Source organism: Hippoglossus stenolepis, chromosome 4 (assembly GCF_022539355.2).
Source record: "Hippoglossus stenolepis isolate QCI-W04-F060 chromosome 4, HSTE1.2, whole genome shotgun sequence".
Classification (NCBI taxonomy): Eukaryota; Metazoa; Chordata; class Actinopteri; order Pleuronectiformes; family Pleuronectidae; genus Hippoglossus; species Hippoglossus stenolepis.
In genome coordinates this window covers 1,976,082-2,003,225 of record NC_061486.1, presented here as the reverse complement: position 1 = coordinate 2,003,225, position 27,144 = coordinate 1,976,082, and the positions used below count along the sequence as shown (strand labels likewise).

Here is a 27,144-nt window from a genome sequence, read left to right as displayed (position 1 = left end):
TCTCCCAGCTTCGGGTCCCAAACCGGCCCCGGGGCCACTTCTCCCAGCTTCGGGTCTCAAACTGGCCGCGGGGCCACTTCTCCCAGCTTCGGGTCCCAAACTGGCCCCGGGGCCACTTCTCCCAGCTTCGGGTCCCAAACTGGCCCCGGGGCCACTTCTCCCAGCTTCGGGTCTCAAACTGGCCCCGGGGCCACTTCTCCCAGCTTCAGAAATCCTCCAGATAAACACGATAAAACAAATTAATACAATAATAATAAAAGCAAAGATTTAAAAATGTTGTTTTCAATTTTTCCCAGTGGTGGGAGGGGCCTTGTGACGTCAGCAACAGGTGGCTCCATCCTGGTGCTGCAGCTTGTCCTCACGCAGCCGCTGCGCATGCACGCGGCTCAGTACGTCCCCGTGTCCTCGCCTCGCGCGCACGCAGAAGCGGAGCTGCCGCACGAGACCACTGCAGCACGACACGGCGCGTGCACCGCAACGTACATCAAACAGTAACGGAAGAAGAAAAAGGAGAGAAGGTGTGAAGACACAGAGGAACAGACAAAGGAACAGACAGAGCAACAGACAGAGCAACAGACAGAGGAACAGACAGAGGAACAGACAGAGGAACAGACAGAGCAACAGACAGAGCAACAGACAGAGGAACAGACAGCAACAGACAGAGCAACAGACACTGTGACGTCCTCTGGTAAGAACATGTTCATATCTTTTCTCTGTGATGTTAAACGACTCAGTGTAAAGATCAGTTGTAACAGATGAAAATGGAGGAAATGTTGAATTAATGATGAGTGAATGTCAACAACACAACACAACACAACACAACACAACACAGCTCAATGTGTTGATTTCAGGTTGAATCTTCGTCAGTTTGAATGATTTGATGTTTGACAGTCATCACCAGACTCTTTAGGACCGTTATCTTTAGTCCTGATCATGAAGCTGCTGCTGCTGTTTGTGTTTTTACTCTGGAAACTAAGTTACACATGTTCATTCTAATCTCTGAATAAATGATAATAGTTAAGTCAATGAATATATTTGCATTTTAAATTCAGTTTCAGCTTCACTTGGACTTCACCGAACACACACTCCAACACAAGACACATTAAAACACATGTAAAAAATATAACATAACAAGGGAGCAACTATTTTCAGTGCGTGTTGTTTTTATTTATTGTGTCTTCCAGCTGTTGGTTTGAGTCTCAGCTGATCAGAGAGAGTCTCACAAAGTGACATGTTGATGGTTCTCCTGTCACTGTCATGGTTTCTGCACACGCTTCATCCAGTGAATGATTGTGTTTCCTGCGGCAGTTTGACCGACCAGTGAATCACATGTCTGTGCTGCTGCCTCGTCATCAAACCATAGATCAATACTAACCACTGACAGTGTCTGTGAGCAGGCGTGAGAGGAGGAGGGACTGTTTACGTCCGAGCTGCGTCGATGTGTCACCCAGTCGAGGTCAGTTCATAGTTACTGTGTCCGATGTGAATGTGGTTCTCAGCAGGTGTGATCTTATTTTTATCTTCACCATCGAGCTCAATGAAATCTGTGAAAGTCCTAGTTTGACTCCAACGTTTTGTGTCAGGACAGATGGTCATAGTGTGTTTGCACATCATGAAGATGCTGTGTTGAAAGTGTTAGAGAGGATCAGAGAGTAATGTGTGAGCTTCATGGTTCACATAGAGAATAGAACAGCCCAGAGGAAAGTGACCATCTGACTCAGTCCTGTCTCGTTCTCATCGCCCTCGTAGAAACTTTGAAGGTCAAGTCAGCTCCTCTCAGGTTTGTTTCCACAGTTTTAAAGTTCTCGGTGGATCTGCAGACGTGAAGTTAACACAGTGATGCATGGTGCTGCTCAGTGTTTCTGGAACAGGCTATTTTCATAGACTGTAAACAAAGATGGACGTCTCCATTTACTTAGAAACGAAGCTAACCTGTCCTGGGCAGTGTAATGTCAACGATTCAGGGACTAAATCATTTTGTGTGGCATGCGACGTCCTGTCGTCATCAGCTACGTGGGCTGCGTCTCCCTATACTCGACACTGATTGGTCGTGTGTCGGGCTTGAATGAAGTCGTTCATTTGGTTGCCATGAAAATATCCTTGTGTTTTTACTACCAGCTAAATGAACGTCCTCGTCGTTCAAACTTTATTTCTTCAGAGGTAAAGAAATGTGCTCTGGATCGTGGTCCGAGGAACCGTTCACACCCGATCTCGTGTTCAGACTAAACTGAAAAGTCTGAGGTTCTGAACCCAACCAGGTGTGAAATGATGATAATGAACGTGGACAATGAGCTGTGAAGGGAACAAGAAGAGCAGTGACCTGAGACGCGTGTGAATCCCTGGACGTGTTGAAATACGAGGAGGGAAATTCTGTTCTTCAAAAAGACGTGTTCCTGTGGACATTGAACACCTCCCTCCTGCTTGTGTCGTTATGAGGATACTGATGATGTCTTTCTTGTTCCATTGCTTTCTATCTGCTTTCTGCAGTTACACTTTCTTAGAGGAGAGTTCGGATGTTTATTTCTTTGGGGGAAACGCTGCAGTGACGTAAGACTGATGTGGACAAACAGCTGAGACGAGAGCGACTGGCCTCAGTTTGGTTTGTGTCCCTCACGTCTCGTACTTCCCAACATGTCAGTGGATTAACTCCGCCTCCTCCCAGTCTGAACACCTCTGTGACACTTCAGATTCCCACGCTCACGACTCGGCTCGGTCGTTACTCTGTTAGTGTGACTGTGGTTTTTCCCAGTTTGAAAACTAAAGAAAACAAAGCTTTGCTATTGTGCTAATGAGCCGAGTCTGAGTCATATGTTGGTTTCTGCAGTGATTCTTCATGTACATGTTAATTAGATGTGTTTTATTACTGCGGGTGAATATTCCCACAGGCTGAAGGAGACTGAACAGTGAAAAGTAATTAAAACATCCTCTGATATGAAGGTTTTCTCTTCTCACTGAGGCTGTGATGTGTTTGTGATGGTGACAATACATAATGAGCCGTTTAATAAATAAATCAACATGTTGCTTTGGTTCTAATTAATCTGCCATGACTCATTTACATCACTGCTGATACACATGCTCCTTCATAACGTGTGTTCAGACAAGCAGACGTCACATGAGGAAAAACTCGTCATTATTGACGAGACAATGAATAGAAAATGTATTTGGTTTTATTATCAAACTCAGATTTGACCTCAACCAAGGAGGTTTCTCGTCTGTTTGCTGGTTTGTTGACAGGTTTACACCAAAACCTCCAGGCAGCTGAAACCTGGTGGAAGTGGAACGGGGCAGGAGGCAGATCCAGAATAATCTGCGAATAATTCATGGATCTTGATGAAAAGATCCGGCACATTTAGACGACTGGTATCTATGAGTTTGTGAAATCTGGTGCAGCCTGATGGAACTGAAAGGGACAGCTGGGCCTTGGCAGAGGTTTGAACTCTAGTGAAGGACGTTTGAGTTGAGGATAAGGTCAGTTGTCAGAATATTGAATATAAAAGTAGTCAGTGTGAACAAGTGTCCTGGTGGTGACTTTGCAACTCGTCTGTGAGACATATGTTCACGTTGGATAATTCTGTAAAACCCTGGATTGTGTTCAGTGCGTGTTTCTGAAAGATCAGGGCCAACACTGCATTATTCACTCCTGCATGCTGAGCACAATATGATATCAGCGCGTGGGGATTAATCGTGGTCAGGAAACTGAAACTGTGATCGTGATGAACATAGTTTGGTTTTGAGTCTGAGATCAGAGTCTTTCTGGACACGAATCATTTTTCATTAACAAAAACCTTGTTGGGTTGAAAATATTTTCTTGTTTCCATTAAAACTTCATAAAGTTTGAAGACGAAGCCATTTTGTTCCCACACAGAAAGTCTTCCACCAGCACAGGCCTGGTACAGTTGGTGTAGTGAGTGAACAGCAGAGAGCTGAGTGGTCTGGAAACAGAGGCCGTATTGTTTTATGTGCTCTGTCTCCCTGAGCTCTGACCCTCTCTCCATCCATCTGTCTACACTATCTCTCTTTTATTACCCAGAGGCCTGAACACACACACACACACACACACACACACACACACACACACACACACACACACACACACACACACACACACACACACACACACACACACACACACACACACACACACACACAGTGTACCTGCTTGTTCATGTCTACATTGTGTGACTGCTGTATTCTGTGTTTCTTTGTTTGTACCATTGGTTTAGTTTAATAATAATTGTGTTCAATATTCGTTAGTATTTTTTTTTTTGTATTGTTTTGTTCAACCGACTTTCTGAAACCTAAAGAGATTAAATGTGATCAAATAGAGTTTGAGAAGCTGCAGCCACAGAAGATTTCTGCACCATTTTCTTGAGCTCCTCAAAGTTTGGTTGGATCTGGATCAGGAGGCAAAGTTTCAACATTTTCTTTGATTCCTCAGAATAATTCATTGATCTTGATGAAAGTAATCAGGTTTATTCAGAGGACGGATCTGTCACCTGTTGAGTGTTGGTGGAGGTTTGAGCTCCACTGAGAGATATTCTAGTTGTCGATGAATTTTCTAATTTCCTTCATTCGACTAATGCATTTATATATATATATAGTTTATATTGATGAAGATATTTTCAGGTACAAGCTTCCTGAGGCTGTGGTGGTGACTTCATTCTGAGTTGAGATAAATACTGATGAATCCATCATATCTGAACAGTTACAGATAGTTTGTAATGTAAAGAAACAACATGTGCACGTATCTGTATCAGGGGCAACTCAACTCTCCTGCCTCCAGTCATCCTTTCCTTTCTCCTCCGTTTCCTTGCATCATATTTTACACTGAGAAACAGATGAATTCCCATTTTCTCTGCAGCCTCCAGCTCTGTGTTCTGCTTCTTTCATCATCACCAGCCCTCGGCCAGCTCCACCGGTTCAGTCTGGGTCCAATCACACTCAGATCCAGGATCTGCTGCTGAGCGGCTCAGAACAAGCTGCCTGTTCTTCTAGCTGCTTATGTTATTTCACGTGCAAAGCTTTTTTATCCACTGCAGTTCCAATAAGATGCCAGATTTTTCCTCTATACTAAACAATATATTTAATATCTCCTCTACATTCCCACACTTCTGTCTCAGCACTGACCTGCTTCACATTCATACATCTAATAGTCTATTTCCCCAAGAGGATCATTCAAGTTTAATAGGTGCATATTCACATCCTGAAACCACAGCTGAGCCGTGGCTGCTGTGAAACGCTCCAGACAGTCTGTGGATTCCTGCTCGTGTCCTGCATGTGTCACGAGCTGCTGCTGGACGAGAGTTAAAGCTCCACCTGGATCAGGAACTGTCTCGTCTTCTGCTGCCAAGTTAATCCTGTTTGCTCCATTTACATTTAGTTGTTTCCACATTGTTGTTATTTTCCCTCCGTGTCCTGAGACGACTGCAGCGAGGTGGAGACTGAGGTGAACACGTTAGAAATATGTGCTATCATAAAAACACACAGATGCAGGCACATAAGCAGGGGGTGATTATTGAAGATGTGTTATGTCCTGCATAATGTTATGTCCTGCGTCTCCTGCTGCTTCATATGGGAAAGGAAAAGTACCTAATAAAATGGTCACTCAGTGTAGACTTGTGCAGTGGATGTCATAAATGTTCAGTGCCCAAGTCCAACTTTCACATTGATCATGGATTTGGAGCGTTTCCATGGTGATTAATTGTATGTAGCCTATTTTCTATCCTGTTATTACGACAATGAATCAGATGCACGACAACGATGAAAACATCTCAACATGATTATTATAAGAGGAGACTCGAAGGCTTTTCTTTCCAAGCAGTCGAACATCTTTCTGGATCAGAAGAAGAACCGGGGGGTTGCACGAGTCTCGCTCTGCATCAGCCTCTGAACGCTGCGAGGGAAACGACCCCAAAGTCTCCAGTTGTACTCACAGTCCTGTGGAGTTCTAATTTTATTCCTGGCGTGGATACGAGGCTCTCGCTGATCCTGCCAGATGTAATGGAGGCGAGCAGACGAGTGAAACATGACAGACTGCTAACCTTTCTCTGCTCAGCTCAGCGAGATGAAGATGAACGACGGCTCGGCTGCAGATCCTCTGAGGGTTTGAAAGTCGTGTTCAGAGCCACGTCAGTGTTTCATGGTGCCACAGTGCTGGAGGATAATCATCCAAGACGCCCAGGGGGCACGTTGGATTTCTTTGTTAATTCTTTCTGATAAAATATTGAAAAAAGGACTGATCGTGGATTTGTAATTCGTGTCCATGTGGTTCTCAGAGTTGGTGCATTGCAGTTGTCGAGCTGCTGAGTGGACGTCTGTGAAGCCACAAAGCTGCTTCTGATAATATCATCTGGCACTTGTAGGATCAACTTTTAATATCGCATAAAACAACACTTCCAGAACTATTTCCAAATTCATAACGACTACTTAAAGTGGCGATAAATCGTGTGTGTGTGTGTGTGTGTGTGTGTGTGTGTGTGTGTGTGTGTGTGTGTGTGTGTGTGTGTGTGTGTGTGTGTGTGTGTGTGTGTGTGTGTGTGTGTGTGTGCGTGTGCGTGCAGTCTAGTGTTCATATCACAGCTGGTTGGATCCAGATAATTCCTGCTGAACAACTCTTTATTCTCCATAATGAATCTATGTTGTATATAGTCTGAGGAGGCAGCTCGTGTTGATCTTTACGTTCACTCGGCACAAAGTGAAATAAGAGCAGTTAGAAGCACTGTAAGTTATTACTGCTATAAAAAGTCTTTAACCAACCTACATACGGTGGATTTAGATGGATCTGTGTGTCGCAGCCCTCGGTGATGAATTCATGTTTCATGTTTGACCCACATTGTCAAGTCCTTGGTCTCAGCGGAGGAGGAAGACGGACTTTGTTCACTAAGGACTTTCTCAACAATCTGTGCTTTTGGAAAAGTAGAACGAGGCTCGAGCAAACTGGGACAGTCAACTTGTTGTCTCCAATCGAATGTGAATTGTGACAGTTTACCTCTTAAATATTTAATCAACTATCCAAATTGTTGCAGATTGATTTTCTGCTAAAGCTGACAAATCAATTTAGCTCTAGGATGTCCAGAGAGCAACGAATAATGTGTTTGTGTCCTCGTGGGAGGGGAATGTACAGTGGACGGTTAATGTTCTGAATATCAACTCTTTTTAATCCCTCTGCATCACAGATGAAATAATGTTGTGTATCTATCTCAGGTTTATGAAGTTCATGTACTTTGTGTACTGTCCCTCCATGAAAAGGCCCATATGGCATCTGTTGGGATCAGAGCCGTGTCGGACTCGGACTCTGACTCTTGACTCTGACTCTGACTCTCAGCTGCGTCATGCTACTCCTGTGAGGCTGTCGCTGTTCACTGGTCTCAACTGTTCACTTCAACGAGCCGCTGCCTCTTGTGTCTCTGTTCTGTGAGAGGAGAGGAAGAGTACATTCATACATCATGTTTTAAATCTGAATCTGATCCTGACATGAAAAGCTGTGTTCAGAGATCAAAGCCTTGATGGTGACATGTGGATTCCTTGATGTTTTCTCAGTGAATTCTGGGTAAAGTTATGGATCTCAGAAAAGACATACTATGCTGTTTCACTGTTTCCCTTTGCTCTCTCCTTTAAACTCCTTCTTTGTTGATATATGTCGGCAGGTTTTCTTGTTGCCCTGCTCTCCATGGGGGTTAGATGTCGCCGTGCAGCGGTGCAGGAGCTGAGCTCAAGGGCACTTCAGCAGACAGGAAGTGAAGACTGAAACTCGGTTCCTCAAGTGCAGGTACGATGCAGCTCTTTTCTTTATAACCTCCAACAAGGAGGTCGTGTTTTTATCTGTGTTTATTTGTTTGTTAGCAGGATTACGCAAAACACACTCAACGGATTCCCATTGGATTTTGTGTAGGGTTGAGATGTTTTCACTTTATCTTTAACATTGTGGGACAAGATGTTTTTCAACATTTTCACAATTTCCCACTGAATAATTCATGGGGACATGTTTAGTTTTTATTAGTGTGAGCGATTTGGTTCAGCTTGATTTCATTTGAGGCGACTGTTGGTCCTTGGTGGAGGTTTGTGCTCTCTGAGTTTTTAGTTTTCGTTCTAGTTTCGTTATGTAAAGATTATAAAAGTGATCTTTGAAATGTGATCCATCTCGACGTAGGCTGCTGTACATCAGGTTTTTGAAGATTTGAATCATTGCTCATATAATACACCCACAGACAGCAGCAGTAACATCCAGCTGAAGCTGCTGACGCTTCGAACCTGCTGCAGTTTTCACCAGTAGACGAAACGAGGAACAAAGCACCACCAGACGTTCAGAAGACAAAACAACTGAGATCAGCTTTAAATCACACATCTACAACATTTAATACCTGTTCAACTCATGATATTTGTAGGCACTTAAATGATCTGACCAGTTCCCAGGCTTGTGTTTGACGTCCGGCATAAATCAGATCTGTTCACTAGCCATTGAACATTTTTATCCGTGTAGTGTCACTGTAGATTAAAGTCCCTGAAGCTGATACACTGTGGGTGAACAGAAAAGCTGGAGGACTCAGCTGACCAGTGTCCAGACATGTAGGTTGATGTCGAGCTCCAGAAGGAGTTCAGAGAGCAGGAGGGACACAGACTGATGGAAGGAAGACAAACTGAGGTTCAGACAGTTAGCTGAGAGAGATGAAGCTGAAATAGAGAAAACAGACCAATAGACAGAGAGAGAATGAAGGGATAGATTTGTAGACTGAGGAAAAAGAAAAGAGGAATCATTCTGCATTTCTCCACCTTGTTCTATGTTTGTCTGTGTCCACTTCATGGAAACTTTCTCTGCCTACATATTCAAAATGCAGCCTCCTTTACCCTCCGGAGCTCAGAGAGTGGTTAACGTGTTCCACTGCTTCTTCACATCATCACCTGTCACAGCTCGGAGCCCCTGTCAGGGCGGTAGTTTGTTATTCAGGGTCACTTTGGGTCTTGGTGGGGATGTGAGCTCTATAAAGTGCTTTTCTAGAAACGGTGAAATGTATTTGAAAAGGAATCAGCTTCTACCACAGGCTCCAGCTGTTCATTCATCACAGACATAAAATTAATTTGGATGTTGATCTGTCTCATCATTTTTATTTTCTGTTTTTGTTTATCTCCCTCGTTCTGTATTTTATGTGTCTCTCAGAGACGTGATGTTGTCGTGTGCTCGCTCTAAACTGAACCGTCTGGTTTTATGATTTAATACATAACAGCTTTGATGACGCCTGATGGGTAATTTCTCTCTCAAGTTTCTCCAGTCTCCTTCTTTCATCGCTCCATCTGCTTCTTTCTTCTTTGCACCACCTCCCTTCATCCTGCTCCCAGCATGGAGAACAGATCTGATGTCATGGTTGCCATGGCAGCCCTGTGACGACTGGCATGGTTGAATCGGCCTGGTCGTCAAATGAACAAAGAAACTAATATATTGGGTTATATTCGAATATGATTCAGTTTGAATTAAATATCATATACTACAATTTTATTATGATTATATTATTTATTATTTTACACAAGAGAATATAACAGATTCAGAGAGGGTTTGATTTACATGGATTTGGATGAAACTGCAAACTGGTCCATGAAATAAAGAATAAAGCAGAAGAGGTTTCACCAAAACTACTGCAAAAGTCAAGTTTGCATGTTGTGTTACTGTCGGCAACAGTGATAGTGGTGACTATTTAGAACTGTTTAACTTTATTACACTTAAGTCCCAACTTGATTATCTATTGAATAAATGGGTCGGGTCTCCTGACTGAGTGTTGTAAGCTTCAACAGACCTGACACATGTTCACATGTTCAGTGTTTCCTGAGACGCTGTGAAGTGACCTGCTGCCGCCGATGCTTCAGTCTGTCATAATCACCTCAGGGGTCGAGAATCAGAGGGTTGCATCTGCGTGGTTTGATATAAATACGATATTTCTAATAGTTTTTTAACCCAACCCCCTCATTGTCTCTCAGAGGTTCCTGAGCCTTAGTTTAGAAAACATTGAGTTAAAACAAACGTCAGTGTTGTAAAACACTTGATAATCTGTGCTGAACTCATACATCCTGCAGCTTAGCATCAAACCAGTTCACACGGGCCAGTCCAGTGTGTTTAATGGAGCGTGTGCATGAAGCTGTTAATCTGACCTCTTTGTTCTAAACTCACTGTCGAAAGCTGTTGTTGTTGTTGGTCCGACATTAATCCTCACATCTGGATCTGCAGCACATCAGCATCACCATGAGTGGAGATACAGAAACAAAGAGGCTTTACAGCTCTGACCTGAGAGCAAGTGAACATGATGGTGTTGTGTGTTTGTCTGAGACATGTTAGTAACACACAGGTTGTTATGATGTGTAACCCAAGGTGTGTTGTTGCCTGATGCAGTGGCTGGTTGCTCTGTGGGTTTCGGTTCAGTGGATCAGTGGAGCTGTTACACAACTGTTATTGTTAAACCTCTTTTGGAGAAATATCATTTCAAATGATGACCTCCTTCAAGGGGTCGTGTTTCCGTCTCTTTCTGTTTGTTAGTTTGCAGGATAAAGCAAAAATTACTCCATGAAAACATAAAATGTCAAATAATGTGTGATAGCTTCTATTGTCCAACCAATCAGGTCCTCCGTGGTTTGAAGTTTGAATATAAAAGATAATACACAAATGACTTAAACGATTAATACATTATCATAAGTGATTTCCTATAGATTGAGAGTCGAGTCCAGGATTTCGTTTCTGTTCACTCACTGACTCACTTTATGGTTTGTTAAGTTGCTTTACAGTCTGATGATATTATGGGATTACTGGGGTCAGAGGTCAGGTCACTCTGGACATGGAGAGACCATATTGTTTGTATAGACATGGATCACTGTCAGTATTTGTATTTTCTGGGTCAGTTTAAGCAGGTCACAGGAATATAACCAGGAACACACTGTGAGACACACACACACACACACACACACACACACACACACACACACACACACACACACACACACACACACACACACACACACACACACTCTCACACTGCTGACTCTAGTTTTCCTATGAAAACATTATAAAAACATTTTTAAATTAAATTGCTAATTGAAATGTTCTCCTCTCCCTGTAGGTGTGGCCCCAGAGTCCTGTCTTCTTTTCCTCTTCTCTCTGTTCCCTTCTTCATCCTGCTCCTCTCTCTCTCTCTCTCTCTCTCTCTCTCTCTCTCTCTCTCTCTCTCTCTCTCTCTCCCTCTCTCCCTCTCTCTGTGTGATGCCGGGCCGTGGGGGGGGTGAATGCCCGTGACCAGACTGAAGCTGGGGAAGCTAAAGGTGGTGCGGCGGCAGCTGCTGCAAAGGTAAAACATTTCCCCTTCACCTTCGGTCACTGATGGTAGTTACACTTTTCTGAGGTTGTTAGTTGCTGTGGAAACGGTTGCTGTCACTATGAGTTATAGCATTCAGCAGTAAGTCATTTGTATTATTAGAAGTGTCCAGAGTCATTCTCGTCTCTGTTCAGTCAGAGAAACGTCTCAATGCTTTTCTGTTGCTGATGTTTATTAAATTGTCTGATTTCTAATATGCTGTAATCAGGTATGAACACCAGCCGTTTGTCTCCTGTCTCGCCGGCCTCTACGGTTGCCAATGGAGACGATACCAAAGAGTCTGGGCGCAACCAGGAGAGTGCTGCTGCAGCAAGGTACACACACACACACACACACACACACACACACACACACACACACACACACACACACACACACACACACACACACACACACACACACACACACACACACACACACACTACAGAGTGTGTGGAGTTTGCTGATCGTGCACAGTTTAGATTCCCTGACCAGTTTTCCTCTCTCTGCTGACTCCACTGCTTCTGTCTGAAAATCGATCACATCCAGTATATCGGTGTTTCCTCTGTCAGCTGATACCAAAATATACTGCTTCCATATGCACTGTGTCATATGACTGAGTCCTGCTGTATCTGTCAGGTTGTGTAGAATCAGCAAGTTGCTGCTTTGCTTCTAATTGTGACCATAGATCCTAGATTTCTGAATTAATCAGGTTTGTGTTTGTGTGAGGAAACTTCACTTTTACCAGAAAGATTCTCTTAATAAGTATATAGAACATTTGTTGAGACAGAAATGATGTGTGTGTCCTTGTTTCACTGTGTGTGTGTGTGTGTGTGTGTGTGTGTGTGTGTGTGTGTGTGTGTGTGTGTGTGTGTGTGTGTGTGTGTGTGTGTGTGTGTGTGTGTGTGTGTGTGTGTGTGTGTGTGTGTGTGTGTGTGTGTTGCAGGTGGAGTGTGGCAGTTTTGGCCTCCTGATCCTCACCTTCTTCCTGAGTTTTGTGTTCCTCTATTTCTGGAGTGAAGCTCAGAACGACTACAACGACTTTGACTGGTGAGTCTCACAAGACACACACACACACACACACACACACACACACACACACACACACACACACACACACACACTGTAAACTGCTCATGTTAACAATGAATGAATTAAATTAGATTCCCAGTATTAAACTGGCGTCTTCCTCTGTCTCAGGTTTAACTTTGGGACTCTGGGCTTCTGGTTCCCCTGGTCACTGGTCCTGCTGGTTGTTGCTGCTGCTCTCTTCACATACATCGCTCTACTGCTGGTAAGTATAATCGTATTATAGAAGCTGTAGCTTTGTTACAGAGGTTAGGTAATGTCATTTTTATATCAAGGGTTGGCAGTTAAAATCCCTGGATGTGCTTAGAACTGTGTGTGGATGGAAAACACCCAAACTAGGACGTTGTGAGCCAACACCTCGAAGGATCAGTCAGATTTCCCTTTATGTTTTATTTATCTTAAAACAGTGTTTGAATATGTGAAAGTGCATTTCAGCCTCTCGTGTCTCTCAGCACTTTGTTTGATATGTTATATGTTTTATATCATGAAAGATGAATTGAAGGAAAATCAGCATCAACAGTTTATTCTCTAATCAGAGATGATAATTATAATTAAGTAATTATAAATAAACTTTATTTATAATATACCTTTCAAATAACAGGTACAAGTGCTAGCTTGCATAAAAACAAATACAAGTTTAAACAAGTTCATGCAGGAGAAAATGGGACACAAAACATCTCATTTAAAGACATGTAATCTGCTCAGGCATTTTAATACATTAATGAAACTTATTAAATGATGCTTAGTTAAATTCTGGACAGATCGTGTTTTATTGGTGAGTGAATAAAGTTTCTTGTAGGAAAGTGAAGCATCTTCCTGTAAAAGTTTTGAACGACCATCTTTGTTCAGGTGTTGGCGGTGTGTCTGCTCACTGAGGGTCAGAGACTTTACCTCCACTGGAGCCACAAGGTAAACACACACACTGAAGACATCAACACACTTGTTCTTCACCTTCTTATAACTTGCATCTCCTCGTCCTCCCCAGACGGGCATTGTGGTGACGTTGGCGTTCACCGTCACAGCCACGGCCATCCTGTCTGACCTCTGGAGCAAAGAATGGAAGACTCTGCTCCTCTCCCTGCAGGTGAGCTGATCCCGTCCAACCAGCCAATCACAGCAGAGAGTTACACCAGGTTGTATTTCATTTTAACCAACCCCTCATTCTCCTCTTTGTAACCACTCAGGTGACGGCACCTTTCCTCCATGTGGCTGCAGTCTCACTAATGGCGATTCTCTCGTGGCCGATAGCGTTACACTTCTTCCGCATGAACAGGAAAGGTGAGCGAGCTGATGAGTTTGAGTCTACGCAGGTTTTTGAAATGTGGGTAAACCAAAGAATGACTCCTATCCCATTGCCATTAGCGGAGTTTTGCCTGTTTCGCTTTTTCCTCCATGTTTGATGTCACAAACTTTGTTCTGATCCAACTGTCCATCATGATACTTGATGTTCTAGATGTTCTAGAGAACTATGGGGAGCTCCCTTGTTGACGTGCCGCAGTAAGAGGAGGAAAGAAAAGGGCTGAAGTCCTTTTTTAAAATCACATATTGTCTTATCTCTTGGAGACAGTGAAGGTTTTCTGCTCTCAAAGCTTCTCAACAGCACTGAGCTGCTCCACCTGTCGGGAATACAGCTATTCAGAAATCAAACACACCCCTCAGCAGCGTGACACCGTGTCAGGCTCCTGTCATCCTCCTCTCTCCCTCTGCACTTCCTCTTAACAGAAAATCCATGTTTCTCATCTTGTCTTCATCTCTCTGGTGCTTCCTGTCTCCTCTTCCTCTCTTCATCACTCTGCTCTTTCTTTGCTCTCTGGATCGTTCTGACCTCTTTTCTTGCTGCTGCGGTCTTTCTCTCTTTACTCGTCTTCTGCTCACTCGGTCTTTCTTGGCTTTGTGTCTGTCGGCCCTGTTCTCTCCACTGAATGGCTTTGACCTCTGCGTCTCTGCGTCTCTCTTCTCTCTTGGTCTCCATGGGTACTGTCCCTGGTTGCCATGGGGATTCAGTGGGTAATGCTGAGTCATGTCGAGGGTCTTTCCTGGCAGGGGAGGGGAGAGAGAGAGAGAAGCATAGGATGGAATAAAACTCTGTTCTTCTGTAATAAGATAAACTCTGGCCTGCATGTTTAGTTTTGTAGTTTTAATTTAATCGATGCACTTTCTGGTATTTAGATGTGTGCTATCAGACAACCAAAGGCTGCTCAAACGTGATTGGTCATAATAGAAACAGAAACTAGACGGCATCCAGCCCCAAAACCATGTCCCTCAGATGTTGTAGAGATCTTTACTGCACAGACTCTGACTCCAAATAACATCAGTGCAAGATGGCAGCGTTTGTATCCGGGCCTTTTCATTTCATGACAGTGGGAGGAAGTGATGACACGTCGTCCATCTTTATTCACAGTCTATGGTCTGTGCTGAGTTGTGCTTTCTCTCTCTGAGCAGGAAGAGTCTGGACAAAGAGCGTGTGCAGATATTTCAAACCGAGCACAACTCTCTTGCTTTCAATGATCTGTTGACCGGCAGCAGGTTGAATCAAAGAGACATTTATTTATTCCAATAACTGTTGCACTGATCAGACATGAGGCTTCTTATTCTTTATAAAACAAGCTTCTAAAAAGTCCCGTTTCCCGTTTCAACACTGGATCAAACCAGTAATTCTGGTGAAAATACAACTGTAAAAGTCTTAGTTCGGTTTGTCTCAGGTGGATTCACTCTGTCACCAGACGGTCGTCGTTCTGCCTGTTTCCCATATGGCTCCAGTTCAGCCCCAGACCTCCATGTTGATCCGATCAGGAAAGATTTACTGTATATTAAACCGATTAAGTTCCGGTATCGACACTCGGACAGTCCTGTAGCTCTTGGGTCAGAGAGAGGCTCCGGTGTGTTGTAGGTCTACTGCAGATAAACTAGTGCCTGGAATAAGAAAAGCTAAATATCTGTGTTGAACTGGTACAAATAATGACACTGTGCTGTTAAACTTTATACTAACAACTCAATAACCAGACTGTCACTAATCCTCCACTGTGCTTCAGGCCCTAAACTGAGTTGTTCAGGCTTCTGCTGTTTGATTCCATCATAAGGTTTTGTAAGTATTTAAAGTCTGTGTTGTGTAATACCAGCGTCTTTGTGTTGTTGTTTTCCTCAGGGCGTCAGGTGGCCGTCCTGGGTCTGTACCTGTCTGTGCTGTTCTGTCTGTACCTGGTTCCTCTGGGAATGTACTCGCCCTGCATCAAAGAGGCAGGGACACTGGGACCAGCTCCAAAACTAATCGGACACAGAGGAGCTCCAATGGTGAGACTGAACCGAATTCTGTTTTTACTCCTCTTTCTACTGTCGGACATCTTTTCTGTTGGTTATGATCATGTTTAATCAGCGTGTATGTATGTTGTCTGTACATATTATTCATGTGCTTTGTTATTCATCAGACTGGGATTGTTCTTCCTCTTCTTCTGTGTGTAGCTGGCTCCAGAAAATACTGTGATGTCGTTCGAGAAGGCAGTGGAAGCTGGAGGAGAAGGACTGGAGACCGACGTCACCATCAGGTACCAACTCCTCTCGTGTGTGTGTGTGTGTGTGTGTGTGTGTGTGTGTGTGTGTGTGTGTGTGTGTGTGTGTGTGTGTGTGTGTGTGTGTGTGTGTGTGTGTGTGTGTGTGTGTGTGTGTGTGTTTGTGTGTGTGTGAGTTGTGCGTCCTTCTGAGAGACACTTTCACTTCAGTGGCTGTTGTAGCTTTATGATTCATCCCTCGGTTCAAGCACAACTGTTTCCCACACATCACAAGCTCTGAATGTTAATGTGACAAGAAAACTCCACAAAGTCCATAATGTTCTCACAGGCCTGAAAGACACTGGTGCTTTCTGTTGTTGGATTATAGAAGCTACGGACACAAAAAAGTAGTTTGTCATCTGTTAAAGGTAAAAGTACATCGCTGAGATAATCCCACCTGGTCACAACGACAACAAATATATACTTCAACTATTCTATGAAGTAACTTTTAATATCACTTCTTCTCTGTAAAGATCATGAAATATATTTCCTGTACCTTTAGGCAACATGGATCAAACCCAGGAGTTTAAACTCTGATTAAAAACAGGCCTGCAGCAGTGAATGTCCCTTGATTCATGACTAATGGATCAAATTATTAAAATGCACATTCACAGTTGGGTCAAGTCCTGATTAGCTTCGAGTGAAAGGTCGAATCATTAACAGCGTTCAACATGTTGCTAAAATGTGAACTGAGTCTGTTCCTTGAAGCTAATTATACAGATCAGATGCTCGTGTGCTTTCCTCACCATTAAGGTGATTAGTGCCATGCTAATCCAGTTAGCCGTTAGCCCCCAATTAGCTCACGGCTGGTGAGTTACCATGCTGGAAACAGAAGGATTAGCATTAGCAGATTAGCTAATCTCATGCTGCTCGTGACCCCGATGGAAACCGTGTGTGTGTGTGTGTGTGTGATTGTGTATGTGTGTGTGTGGACCTATTTGTGTGTCTAATGGGCTACGTTTGATGAAAACATGTATTTATAACACAATTGACATGAGCTTTTATCTTAGGTTGTACAAAGTGTAAAGATATGAACCATTTAAAGATTCTCAGAGAAGTGACATCACTCTGTAATGTCCCCTGTCTTACATCCTGTTCCCTCTCTCTCCTAAAACTTCCATCTCCGTCTGCAGTTATGACGGTGTCCCCTTCCTCATGCACGACTCCACCCTCAGGAGAACCACTGACGTAGCCGAGGTTTTCCCAAATCGAACGCACCTCGATGCCTCCATGTTCACCTGGGCCGAGCTACAGCAGCTGAACGCCGGCCACTGGTTCTTATCGGTGAGACAAACACAAACAAACACAATCTGTAGGAGAGAATAAGAGAAACTGGAACCTGACGACTTGTAAACCTGGAAACTCTTATCTTATGAGATATTATGGGTTCCTCTTTATTGCAAACTGACCAACCTACTGTACTTTTACCTTGATGCTGACAGTCTGATTCATTTTACATTTTATATTTTTTTATTATTTACTGAACCTTGAGAGAACAAAGTAAATCTGAAGTTCAAATAAAAACATGGAAATAAATTTGCAGTTTTCACATATTTGTTTTTGGTTGTAATAATTTGAAAGAACACGTTTTGCTTGTTGTCTGTGCAGAGGGATCCATTTGGTACCGCGTGGTCCCTGTCGGAGGTGGACCGCTCGCAGGCCCAGAACCAGTCTGTTCCCTCACTGGCCCAGTTCCTGGAGGTAGCAGCTCGTAGTGGCAGGCTGGTAATGTTTGACCTGCGTAGGCCACCGTACGGACATCCCTGCAGGGATTCATACATCAACACCACGCTGCAGGTGGTGCAGGCCCACATCAACTCCTCACAGGTAACGGGGCAGACATTTAATATATTAAACCCAAAGACAAAGAATTGTATTATAGAATATGTTTGTTTGTTGGTTTTCATATTGTTCACGTGTGCTGACAACATAATTAATATGTTTGTGTGTGTGTGTGTGTGTGTGTGTGTGTGTGTGTGTGTGTGTGTGTGTGTGTGTGTGTGTGTGTGTGTGTGTGTGTGTGTGTGTGTGTGTGTGTGTGTGTGTGTGTGTGTAGGTGCTGTGGCTGCCTTCTGAGGACAGGGAGTTGGTTCAGACTCTGGATCCAGAGCTGCAGCAAACATCTGGAGAAAAAGCTTCGATCCAGGAACTGACAGACGGACACATCAGCAGACTGAACCTGCACTACAGCACCATGTCTCAACAACAGATCAGGTGCACGCACACACACACACACACACACACACACACAAATACATTAGATTTCAGTTTGGACTATTTGCACAATTTGGAGAAAACTTTTATTTTAACAGTGTACAAACATTCATTACATTCACACACGAGACATGAGGGGACATTACGTCCTAATTTAGGATCAAATGAAAACATGTCATAGTAAAATGTCAATTTAAAGGTGGATATTTGAATTAGTTTTCAATTTTAAGGTCCAACATTAACCTGATAAATTCCCAGATTAAAAAGAAAAAAGTAAACTGAGTAATTGTCCCTAAATTTAGACAGACGGCTAATTGAAGAAGTCAGTGCGACCACGAAACATCCCAGCTTACACCTGCTGAGAGGACGTGACATTCAAACTGTCTCTGTTGTGACTCCGTCTTCTGGAAGGACATGGAAGTGAGAGGACAGGGAGTTAGAGGCAGAGGACAGGGACATGACAGGAGAGACAGGAGAGAAACAGAGGAGAAGGAAACTACAGTTGTTCAGTGGAGGAGTTTATATGAGAGGAGGTGAGGAGCAGAGACTAAGAAAAGCTGAGGAGTAGAACAAGAGAAAAGAGTGGGAGCTGCTCGTCCATAAACAGAAGATGTGCCACAACAATCTGGAGAGAAACAGGGACTCAGTTTTTAACACAACTCACAGTCCACTGAAATATTTCTCTGTTGATTCATTCAAAACAGGAACATTTCAATAATAATATTAAGAGATAATATTCCTGTTGAACTGTTATTAGAGAATCTATGTCTTTTGTTTGAACGAGTTGTGTTGTTGTTGAATAAGTATTGAACTAAATTAAACAACTGTTAATTTATTTATTTTGCCACCTCGTTCCTATTGAGCCGGGTGGTAACATGACGCCCTCTCTCCCCCCCCCTGCAGTAAATACCAGTCGGTGAACATCAGTACGAACCTGTACGTGATCAGTCAGCCGTGGCTCTACACGCTGGCCTGGTGTGCCGGAGCTCAGTCCGTCACCACCAACTCCATGAGCGTCCTGTCCATCATCAACAAGCCGCTCTTCCTCATGGTGAGGACAATAGTTTAATAATAGTTTCACTCATCTCTGGGTTGAGTTGTTTCTATTTGCTGATTGTGAATGTCTCTTGAAAACAGAGATTGAAACCCTCAGCCGGATTAAATGAGAAATAAATAAATTGCTCTGTGAAGAAAAATTAAAAACATCTGAGAAGGAAGATTAAAAACTGCTCAGTTAAAGCATGTATGTTTTTTCATCTGGTTTATGTGTCAGTAGAAGAGTTTTTATTCTCACACCAGACTGAGCTCAGTGTTGCTGCTCTGATCGTGATCCGCCTCTCGGAGTATTACCGTGGAAACACAGACACGTGCTCCAGGATCAGGTGGGAGGTTCTGTATCGGCCGGAGAATCTCGGCAGCAGATGTCGAGGGTGTTTTAATATTCAGCCGGTGACACGTTAGTTACATAAACGTCCTCAATCTCCACCTGCACGTCTGTGAAGTTTTTTAATCTTCAGCTGCTTTATGATCACAAAACGGAAAAAATGAACGTTCACACTCGTCTGCTCCGAAGAATGTGAGAAGCTTTTGTTTCAGTAAATGAAATTAAATCTTTTTCTCTCCAGACTCCTGAAGAATACAGTCTGATGTGGATTCTGACTGACGCCGTGTCTGCCTTCCTCATCATCGCCATTTTCATATTCCACTGGTGCGTAGACACACACACACACACACACACAGACACACACACACTCTCATAATTAGCTTCCCCTGCTGATTGTAGCGTCTGGTGTCGGGGGGGTGAAGCTGGTCGGGGCGGAGTCATTCTCTTATTATTAATATTTGATCTGAGATGTCTCTGTCGTCACCAAATGTGTTTCTGATCAATGCGCCGGTGGGAATTGAATGAAGGCTGATTTCTTTTTTAACCTTGTACTTTATGTAGTATCGGCCATCGTTTATATCAGTTCTAATATTTCTGTGTGTTTTCATTTCACAGCTCTTGGTTTGAAACCATCCTTTTGTTGTGATACAATAATTTACCACATCTATCTATTTATCTATATGAGAAGCACATGGGATTTATTGTTATTACCTTCACAAAGGAAGTTATGTTTTCATCTAGGTTCATTAGTAAGTTTGCAGGAGTACGCAAAAACTACTCATGACAATGTGTGGAGGCCTGAGAAACAACCAATTCAATTTAGCTTCAGATCCAGGAATCATTAAACTGAGGATATGAAAACAGTGTGAGTGTGAATGTCAATGAGATTCAGTCAGATCAGAACCTTCAGCTTCCACAGATACACACCATCTCTTTTATTATCCCTTTTATACACACACACACACACACACACACACACACACAAACACACACACACACACACACACACACACACACACACACACGTGGACACATCAAAGCAGGTACAAAGCCTCTCATGTTTTAGATAAAACACAGAAACACACCTGGTTATTCTCTGCTCCTCTGATCTGATCTGATGTGCGTGTCTGTCTGTGTGTGTGTGTGTGTTTCTGTTTGTTGTGTGTGTGTCTGTGTGTGTCCCAGGTGGAGAGAGAGAGGCCTGACCTTCTGGTCTGGCAGTCGTCAGACTCAAGAGAACGGACCGTACAGCAAGTTCAGGACGGGTATGAGAATATTCTTCTTCTCTTCACTCTTTGTTGAGCTTGTGTGTCTGTTTTGTGTCATTGTGTGTAAATGAAACACAATAGGATCTGATGCTTGTCCATATTGACGTCAGGATCTCTGGCCTTTGCATGCAATGATTTCCTGCTGTGTGTGTCTGTGTGTTGTTTGTATCAGACTCTTCTGAGGTCATCTGTGTTCGCTGGAGCCCGCTCCACTCTGACCCTCCAGCCGGGGCCCTCGTCTCCCTCCCCCTGGTCTTCAACCCATGACTCCCTGCATGTCAGCCCTGCAGAGCCCTGTCTGAACCCTGTATGCCAGGTGAACCCAGTATGAACCCAGTATGAACCCAGTGTGAACCCAGTGAACCCAGTATGAACCCAGTGTGAACCCTGTATGAACCAGTATGGACCCAGTATGAACCCTGAACCCTGAAGTTTCTGTTTCCTTCAGAAAACTCTCATGAACCCTTTAGAAAGTTCAGCTCTTAATTCGGACCTGGTGTAAACATCTGTCCTGAGTGATGCGATCACACATGTTCAGCCCTGAGTTCAGGTGTGAACGCACCCAGATGTTTGGTGAGATCCAATCACTCCGACCACATCCAGAGGAGGTGTGAGGCGCTCCTCTCTGTGTCTGCACCGCTTCTCACTTGCTCTTACACTGAAACACACCAACACAACGACATCAGACACATCTGGAAACTCACACCAGGTAAAAACCTAATTATGTTTATAATTAAACCAGATTTCCTCTACGGAGACACGAACGATGCAAGTGTTCATTTGCACATAGAGCTGGGGAATGAGATCTGATCACAAGTTGTCACAGGAGACATTTGAACACAAAGGTGTGAACACACGTGCTGAACGCTGTGATCGAGTCTCTCAGGACAGATGTTGACACCAGGTCACAGGGTTTTATCTGAGCTCTGGATTAAAAGACCACGTTTCCCTGCATGAAGCAAATTCAGCATCTTTTTCATCTCATCGTTTCATTTCGAATCTTCTCCTCACTCCTCACGTGTTTCCTGTTACTTTGAATGTGGCCTCTGTTTTACCCACAATGCTCCTTGACAGGTGAAGCTATAAGGTCTGAACCGTTGCTCTTTGCCTCCCTCCGCAGAGCTGAGTGACGTGTGGTCGATCTCCAGCGTCAACATCAGGCCTGATACCCGGAGCACGCCCAGCTCGCCCATCACACCTCACCTGCCCACCATCACAGAGGAGTGACGGAGGGAGAGAGAGAGAGAGAGAGAGAGAGAGAGAGAGAGAGAGAGAGAGGGAGGAAAGATGAGGGAGAAGTACTTCAGAGGGAGTGTTAAAACATGGTTTCATTTCTGAAGCATTTATTGATCAAATTAAACATTCATGAGGAAGCAACAATCAAATCAGACTGAAATTAATTTATTCAACATTTACACTCAAAACCTCAAAAACCACAAAGCATGTGGTTCAGGTTCATTTCGATCTTTACTGAATTGCAAACAGTGGTGGAGGAAGTACTCTTTACTTCAGTTAAAGTACAAAGAAGTAGACATAAATGTAAAAGTACCATATTATCTTTACTACTTGCACAACACAAAGTGCTTTAAATTCAACTAACAACAAAAACATTGACAAAATCAAGTAAGGAAATAAAATAAAGAGGAAATATACTTTGTTACATTCCACCACCGTTGGAGTACGACCTCATCTGATCGAGGTCTTTAAATAAAAGAGAAAGTAAAATGGTGATGTTCACAAATCAAAGTGACCAAGAAAAATGAACAAAATGATTCAGACAAACTCTCGTCTGTCTCCACTTCCTGTGTCGTCCTCCGTCTGTGGGACGAGCTGAGCTGAGCTGAGCTGAGCTGAACTGAACTGAGCTGAAGTGAGCTGAGCTGAGCTGAGCTGAACTGAACTGAGCTGAGCTGAACTGAGCTGAACTGAGCTGAGCTGAGCTGAACTGAGCTGAACTGAGCTGAGCTGAACTGAACTGAGCTGAACTGAGCTGAGCTGAGCTGAGCTGAGCTGAGCTGAACTGAGCTGAACTGAACTGAGCTGAACTGAGCTGAGCTGAGTTGTCGTCAGTGACGGAGCAGAGAGATTCTGGACATGAGTCCAGGAACATCTTCATACTGTAGCGTCATTAGAGCCGCGGCAGTGACCTGACAGTGGACAGTTTAAAACACGAGCCCAGAGGCCGACATGCTTGAGAACATTTTCATCCTTCAACACCAGCTGAGCTCAACAACGCAAGACATCAAAGAAACATAACCTCACACCAACAAAGAAGATATAAACTGCTGTAGACGTGAGTCGCTTTCCCCATCTCGTGTTTCTAAGCTCATAAAAGCCAAATGATGGAGAACGGTGGAGAAGCTCTGAAGCAGTGAAGGCTTCAGAGCAGGAAACGTCTCTGAGTGTCTTCTGTACCTTCTCATGTTCAGCTGTGCAGATCATCAGCTGCATTAGACCAAACCTTGAACCGTGTTTTAGACTAATCAGTGTATGAGTGTCTGGAAGCTGTGTGCGATCTGTACACTGACTGAATGAATGTAAACCAGAGGATAGAGACGCTGTCGTTACTCTTTGTTCGTACTAAAATGAATGTATCATCAGACGGGGCCGTGTTTCTTCATGAGGAACGTTGTGGCCGGGTCGTTTCAGTTTGACTGCAGGTTTGTGCCAAATATAGTTTTAGTTGTTCTGAATAAAGATCATGAGAAGTTGCTTTTGGAAGTTTGACTCTGTCGCCCTTCTGTGCTGCGCTGCCCTGATCGGACCTGGTTTCAGATCTGATCGGACCTGGTTTCAGATCTGATCGGACCTGGTTTCAGATCTGATCCATGGTTTCAGATCTGGATCAATCAGTGAACTGGAAGTCTGAGATTACAAAGAGTTTCTCGTTAATCTTTATCAAACTCGAAACAAATGAGAAATAATTGAACTTGATGACAAGTTACTTTTTATTGAAGATGTATTTGGACAAAAAAATGATTTAATTAGTCAATTATTCAAGTGATGATTGATCAGGATAACGATTTAACACACAACTCACAATTAAACAAATTACACAATAACCTGATGTTATTTCATTTATATCAGTAAAGTCACAACAAGTTAATGTTTCATACAAAAGTGAACTTTTCTCCAGACGAGTCAAAACAAAATCTAACAAACCAACTCAAATACAACACGACACCAAACAACACAAGTTTGCATCAGTCCAGAAAAAACACAACAATCTGAACAACACGAAGGTTTCAGATGAAATCATTGGCACAGTTCAAATCCCAGTGTATTAATTTATGATACAAGTGAAACCTCCAGTGAAAGTTAACGAAGTTTTCATCGTGTGAACTCATTTTTTTAATCTTTCTCACAAGGCAGAGTTTTCACTGACCACAAACACATGAAGGAAAATAAGACAAACGGTGTAAATCTTTATATCACATATATGATTTGATTCAGCACATGAACACGTTACTTCTCTAAATGCTTTAAATCAAATGAAGATAATTGTTACTTACAAGTAGGATTGTATTGTTATTATATTTCTATAGGATTAGAATTTTAAAATAACCTGTTTATCTTTTCAAAGTTAAACATAACACGTGTTGATGGATTTAAACCCACTGATGTTTACTGAAGTTTAACTGTGCAAAAACCAAATCGGTGGTAAATGAAATAATCCAGTTATTTTCAATGCAGCCTTGGAAGGAGACGAGTCCTCAAGTGGAGGGACGCTGGGACAGTCAATTCATTGTTCAACTTGTTTTTCTGCTTTTACATATTCTGTCTTCTGGGGATCTTATCTTTAATAAGTTATTTAAAGTTATTGTTCTGTTGTGTGTAAAATGCCAGAAACTTTCAACAAAAACAACAACAATCTTATTCAAGATTAGAAAATCTTTATGCAAAGTAGCACTGAAAGTCTTAATTTAAATTAGCTCAAAGATAAATTCATCAGTGGTGATCTTTAACAAGACATTTAATACAAGAAAAACATTTGAGTCAACATTTTAACTTTAAGCAACTTTTCAAAACCCAGCCCAGGATCCATCCACATCTGGAAGGTGATTTATTTTGACTTCTAAATATCCCTCATGAATTACTGAATATAAAAGTACTTGAATGCAGATTCAGACACAGACACAATCCTCTCCTGCTCAGCCGAGGTGCGGACGTGGTCGTTCAGTCCGTCTCTTCCTACAAAGTTAGTTTTGATTTAGTCTCAGTAAAGATTTTACACTTTGACAAGTTTCTATGTAAACAGAACATTCTTAACAACTCTGTAAATAACATTGAAATTTCCCTTTTTGAAGTGCACAGTTCTCATCCACAAACTTCAACGTGTCAAAAGACGAATAACATTTGTAATAACAGTAAAATCAACAACTACTGGACTGTGATCATGACAGTATTTTGATAAAAGATGTTTTAACTCATGTTATGAACTTTTTCAGCTGCATCTCAGAGACATTAAGAGCTTTAGTATTCTGACATGAATATTAGAGAAGCCCCATAAAAACAGCAGCTGCACCCCATTGGATGCTGGGTGATGTCGTTTCTACATAAATAAACAATTAAGGCATGAAATTAAATTAGAAAAATTAAAATCTGATAATATTAAACAACATTAAACAAAAGAGATGTAAACAAAAACCATGGATTAGAAAACACTCAGAAAATAAAGGATTACACACAGTAAACACCAGGTACAGGTGTAATTCAGTGAGTCGGGACAGAGGGAGCTTCACTTCACTGTAAAGAATATTCTTATAATAACACGGCAGAAGTCACAGACGACAAAAAAACTTTTTACCTTTTTAAACTTTTATACTTTGTCAGTTTTAAGATGCACCAACAAAGGAGCAAGAACATCTGTCTGCAGCTCAGAGGCCAGAGGCCGGAATGTTGAGAATCTTTAAAAAGTTATTATGATCATATGTTAACATGCATTTTAACTTGTGAAATTAAATGCAAGAGCTTTTTAATACCATATCTGATTGACTTTTAATACAATCATACTGCTAAAGATGTAAAACCATTAGGGACAATTATTCATTAAGTTTATATATTTATTATCATTCAAATAACATTTGATCAGAACTTCCAGTTAACAGTAATTCTTAATAATATAATAAATCCCTTGATGTGGCTGTTCAACTGTTCATTTAAATCATAACTAACAGTTGAGCTCACAGCCGCCGAGAGAAAATGTGAAGCCTGGTTCTGTCCACAGCTTGATCACATGATCACTCCCTCAGAGGAGTTTACCCTCACTAGTAAATGTGAATATGTTTAGGCAGCACAGACGTTGAGACAGTGAAGACCTGCTTCCACATGGAGTCGCTGCAACGTTCACTGACGTCCAGTTCACACCAAACATTATTTTAGTCAGATTCCCACTCCGACAAATGTTGGAACTTGCTGAGTCCCAGATCGGAGCCAAATCAGCGTTTGATCGGCATTCGACAAATGTAACGCGTGAACTCTTCAAAGACTAAAAATTAATACGATTTGCAGACAAATACAGCCAATCAGAGAACAGGATGGGGTGAGGGTGGTTAGACAACAGACATACTAGTCGGGGGTCTCCTGGTGAAGATGATGTCGAGTGTGACCTCTTGTCTCCGGTCAGTCGTACAGAACTCCAAGCAGGTCGTGTGGTGGGACCTGCACAGGAACCCTGTCCTCTGAACTTGGCAGAAATCTGAATCCAAGAGTCGTGAGTTTGATCTGAATCAGTCCATCGATGGACACATGGCAGCAGAACTGACTCCACGCTGTGTTTCTGTACACGCAGGTCTGACTGTGGACCTGTTGGACGAAGAGGTTGGAGTGTTAGAGGTAGTCATCCTCGCTGGACGGCTCGTCCTCGTCGTAGTTGTGTTTGCGGGGGTGATAGTTGCTGGGGCCTTCGCCGGGGTCGTCGCTGCTGCCGGCCGAACTCTCCCCGGAGACCTTTGACCCTTGGGAGCTATTAGAAGGACTGCGGCTCATCCTCCACAGCTGGTGGGCGAAGGTCCGCCCCCAGCTGCAGTGCTGGCCTATAGGGCGCAAGAGCCGGATGAGCTCAGCGGCCTCCTGCCAGTAAGAAGTTCACTTGCTGTGGCCCCGCCCAGAGCGCTGCTTGTTCATGGTGGTCAGCATCTGACTGATGTAGGAGGTCAGCAGGTCGTCCATCTTGTAACCCTGCAGTTGTCATGGAAACACACGGACACAACAGGGATGAACAACGTTTTTCTGGGAGACTTCACCTCATTTGGTGTTTTGACGATAGTGAACACATCAAAATCTAATCTTGCAGAATATAATTCATATCATTTCCT

The 27,144-nt window shown here is 43.0% G+C and overlaps 2 protein-coding genes across 4 annotated transcripts in view; one reads left to right on the top strand and one right to left on the bottom strand.

Annotated features, from left to right (window-relative positions):
• The first annotated feature begins 296 nt into the window (after positions 1-296).
• Positions 297-22,736, top strand: gdpd4a (glycerophosphodiester phosphodiesterase domain containing 4a). 3 transcript variants are annotated; one of them, XM_047339638.1, is made up of 19 exons: positions 297-688; positions 7,647-7,768; positions 11,097-11,321; positions 11,557-11,662; positions 12,274-12,377; positions 12,528-12,621; positions 13,266-13,325; positions 13,402-13,500; positions 13,601-13,694; positions 15,562-15,707; positions 15,876-15,958; positions 17,095-17,245; positions 17,570-17,788; positions 18,018-18,175; positions 19,079-19,226; positions 19,801-19,883; positions 20,745-20,824; positions 21,000-21,134; positions 21,948-22,736. In XM_047339638.1, the coding sequence occupies exons 3-18, from the start codon at positions 11,260-11,262 to the stop codon at positions 21,092-21,094; spliced, it is 1,782 nt and encodes a 593-aa protein (XP_047195594.1). In that variant the 5' UTR covers positions 297-688; positions 7,647-7,768; positions 11,097-11,259; the 3' UTR covers positions 21,095-21,134; positions 21,948-22,736. The 3 variants fall into 3 exon arrangements, with proteins under 3 accessions (XP_047195594.1, XP_035011034.1, XP_047195593.1); XM_035155143.2 differs by lacking the exon at positions 21,000-21,134 and having other exon boundaries at positions 306-688; positions 21,948-22,735; XM_047339637.1 differs by lacking the exons at positions 297-688; positions 21,000-21,134 and adding an exon at positions 1,357-1,456 and having other exon boundaries at positions 21,948-22,735.
• Positions 22,737-23,761: 1,025 nt separating this feature from the next.
• myo7aa (myosin VIIAa) overlaps positions 23,762-27,144 on the bottom strand; it is a 32,470-nt gene continuing 29,087 nt past the window's right edge. The window contains exon 49 of the mRNA XM_035155243.2: positions 23,762-27,007. Within this exon, the coding sequence (XP_035011134.2) occupies positions 26,915-27,007 (93 nt within the window). The 3' untranslated portion in view covers positions 23,762-26,914. The remainder of the gene's footprint in view (positions 27,008-27,144) is intronic.

Coding starts and splice junctions, on each gene's coding strand:
- gdpd4a (XM_035155143.2), top strand. CDS start 11,260: ATGCCCGTGACCAGACTGAAGCTGGGGAAGCTAAAGGTGGTGCGGCGG. Junction 17,246..17,569: donor CCGGCCACTGGTTCTTATCG/GTGAGACAAACA, acceptor TTGTCTGTGCAG/AGGGATCCATTTGGTACCGC. Junction 19,227..19,800: donor ACAAGCCGCTCTTCCTCATG/GTGAGGACAATA, acceptor TTTTCTCTCCAG/ACTCCTGAAGAATACAGTCT.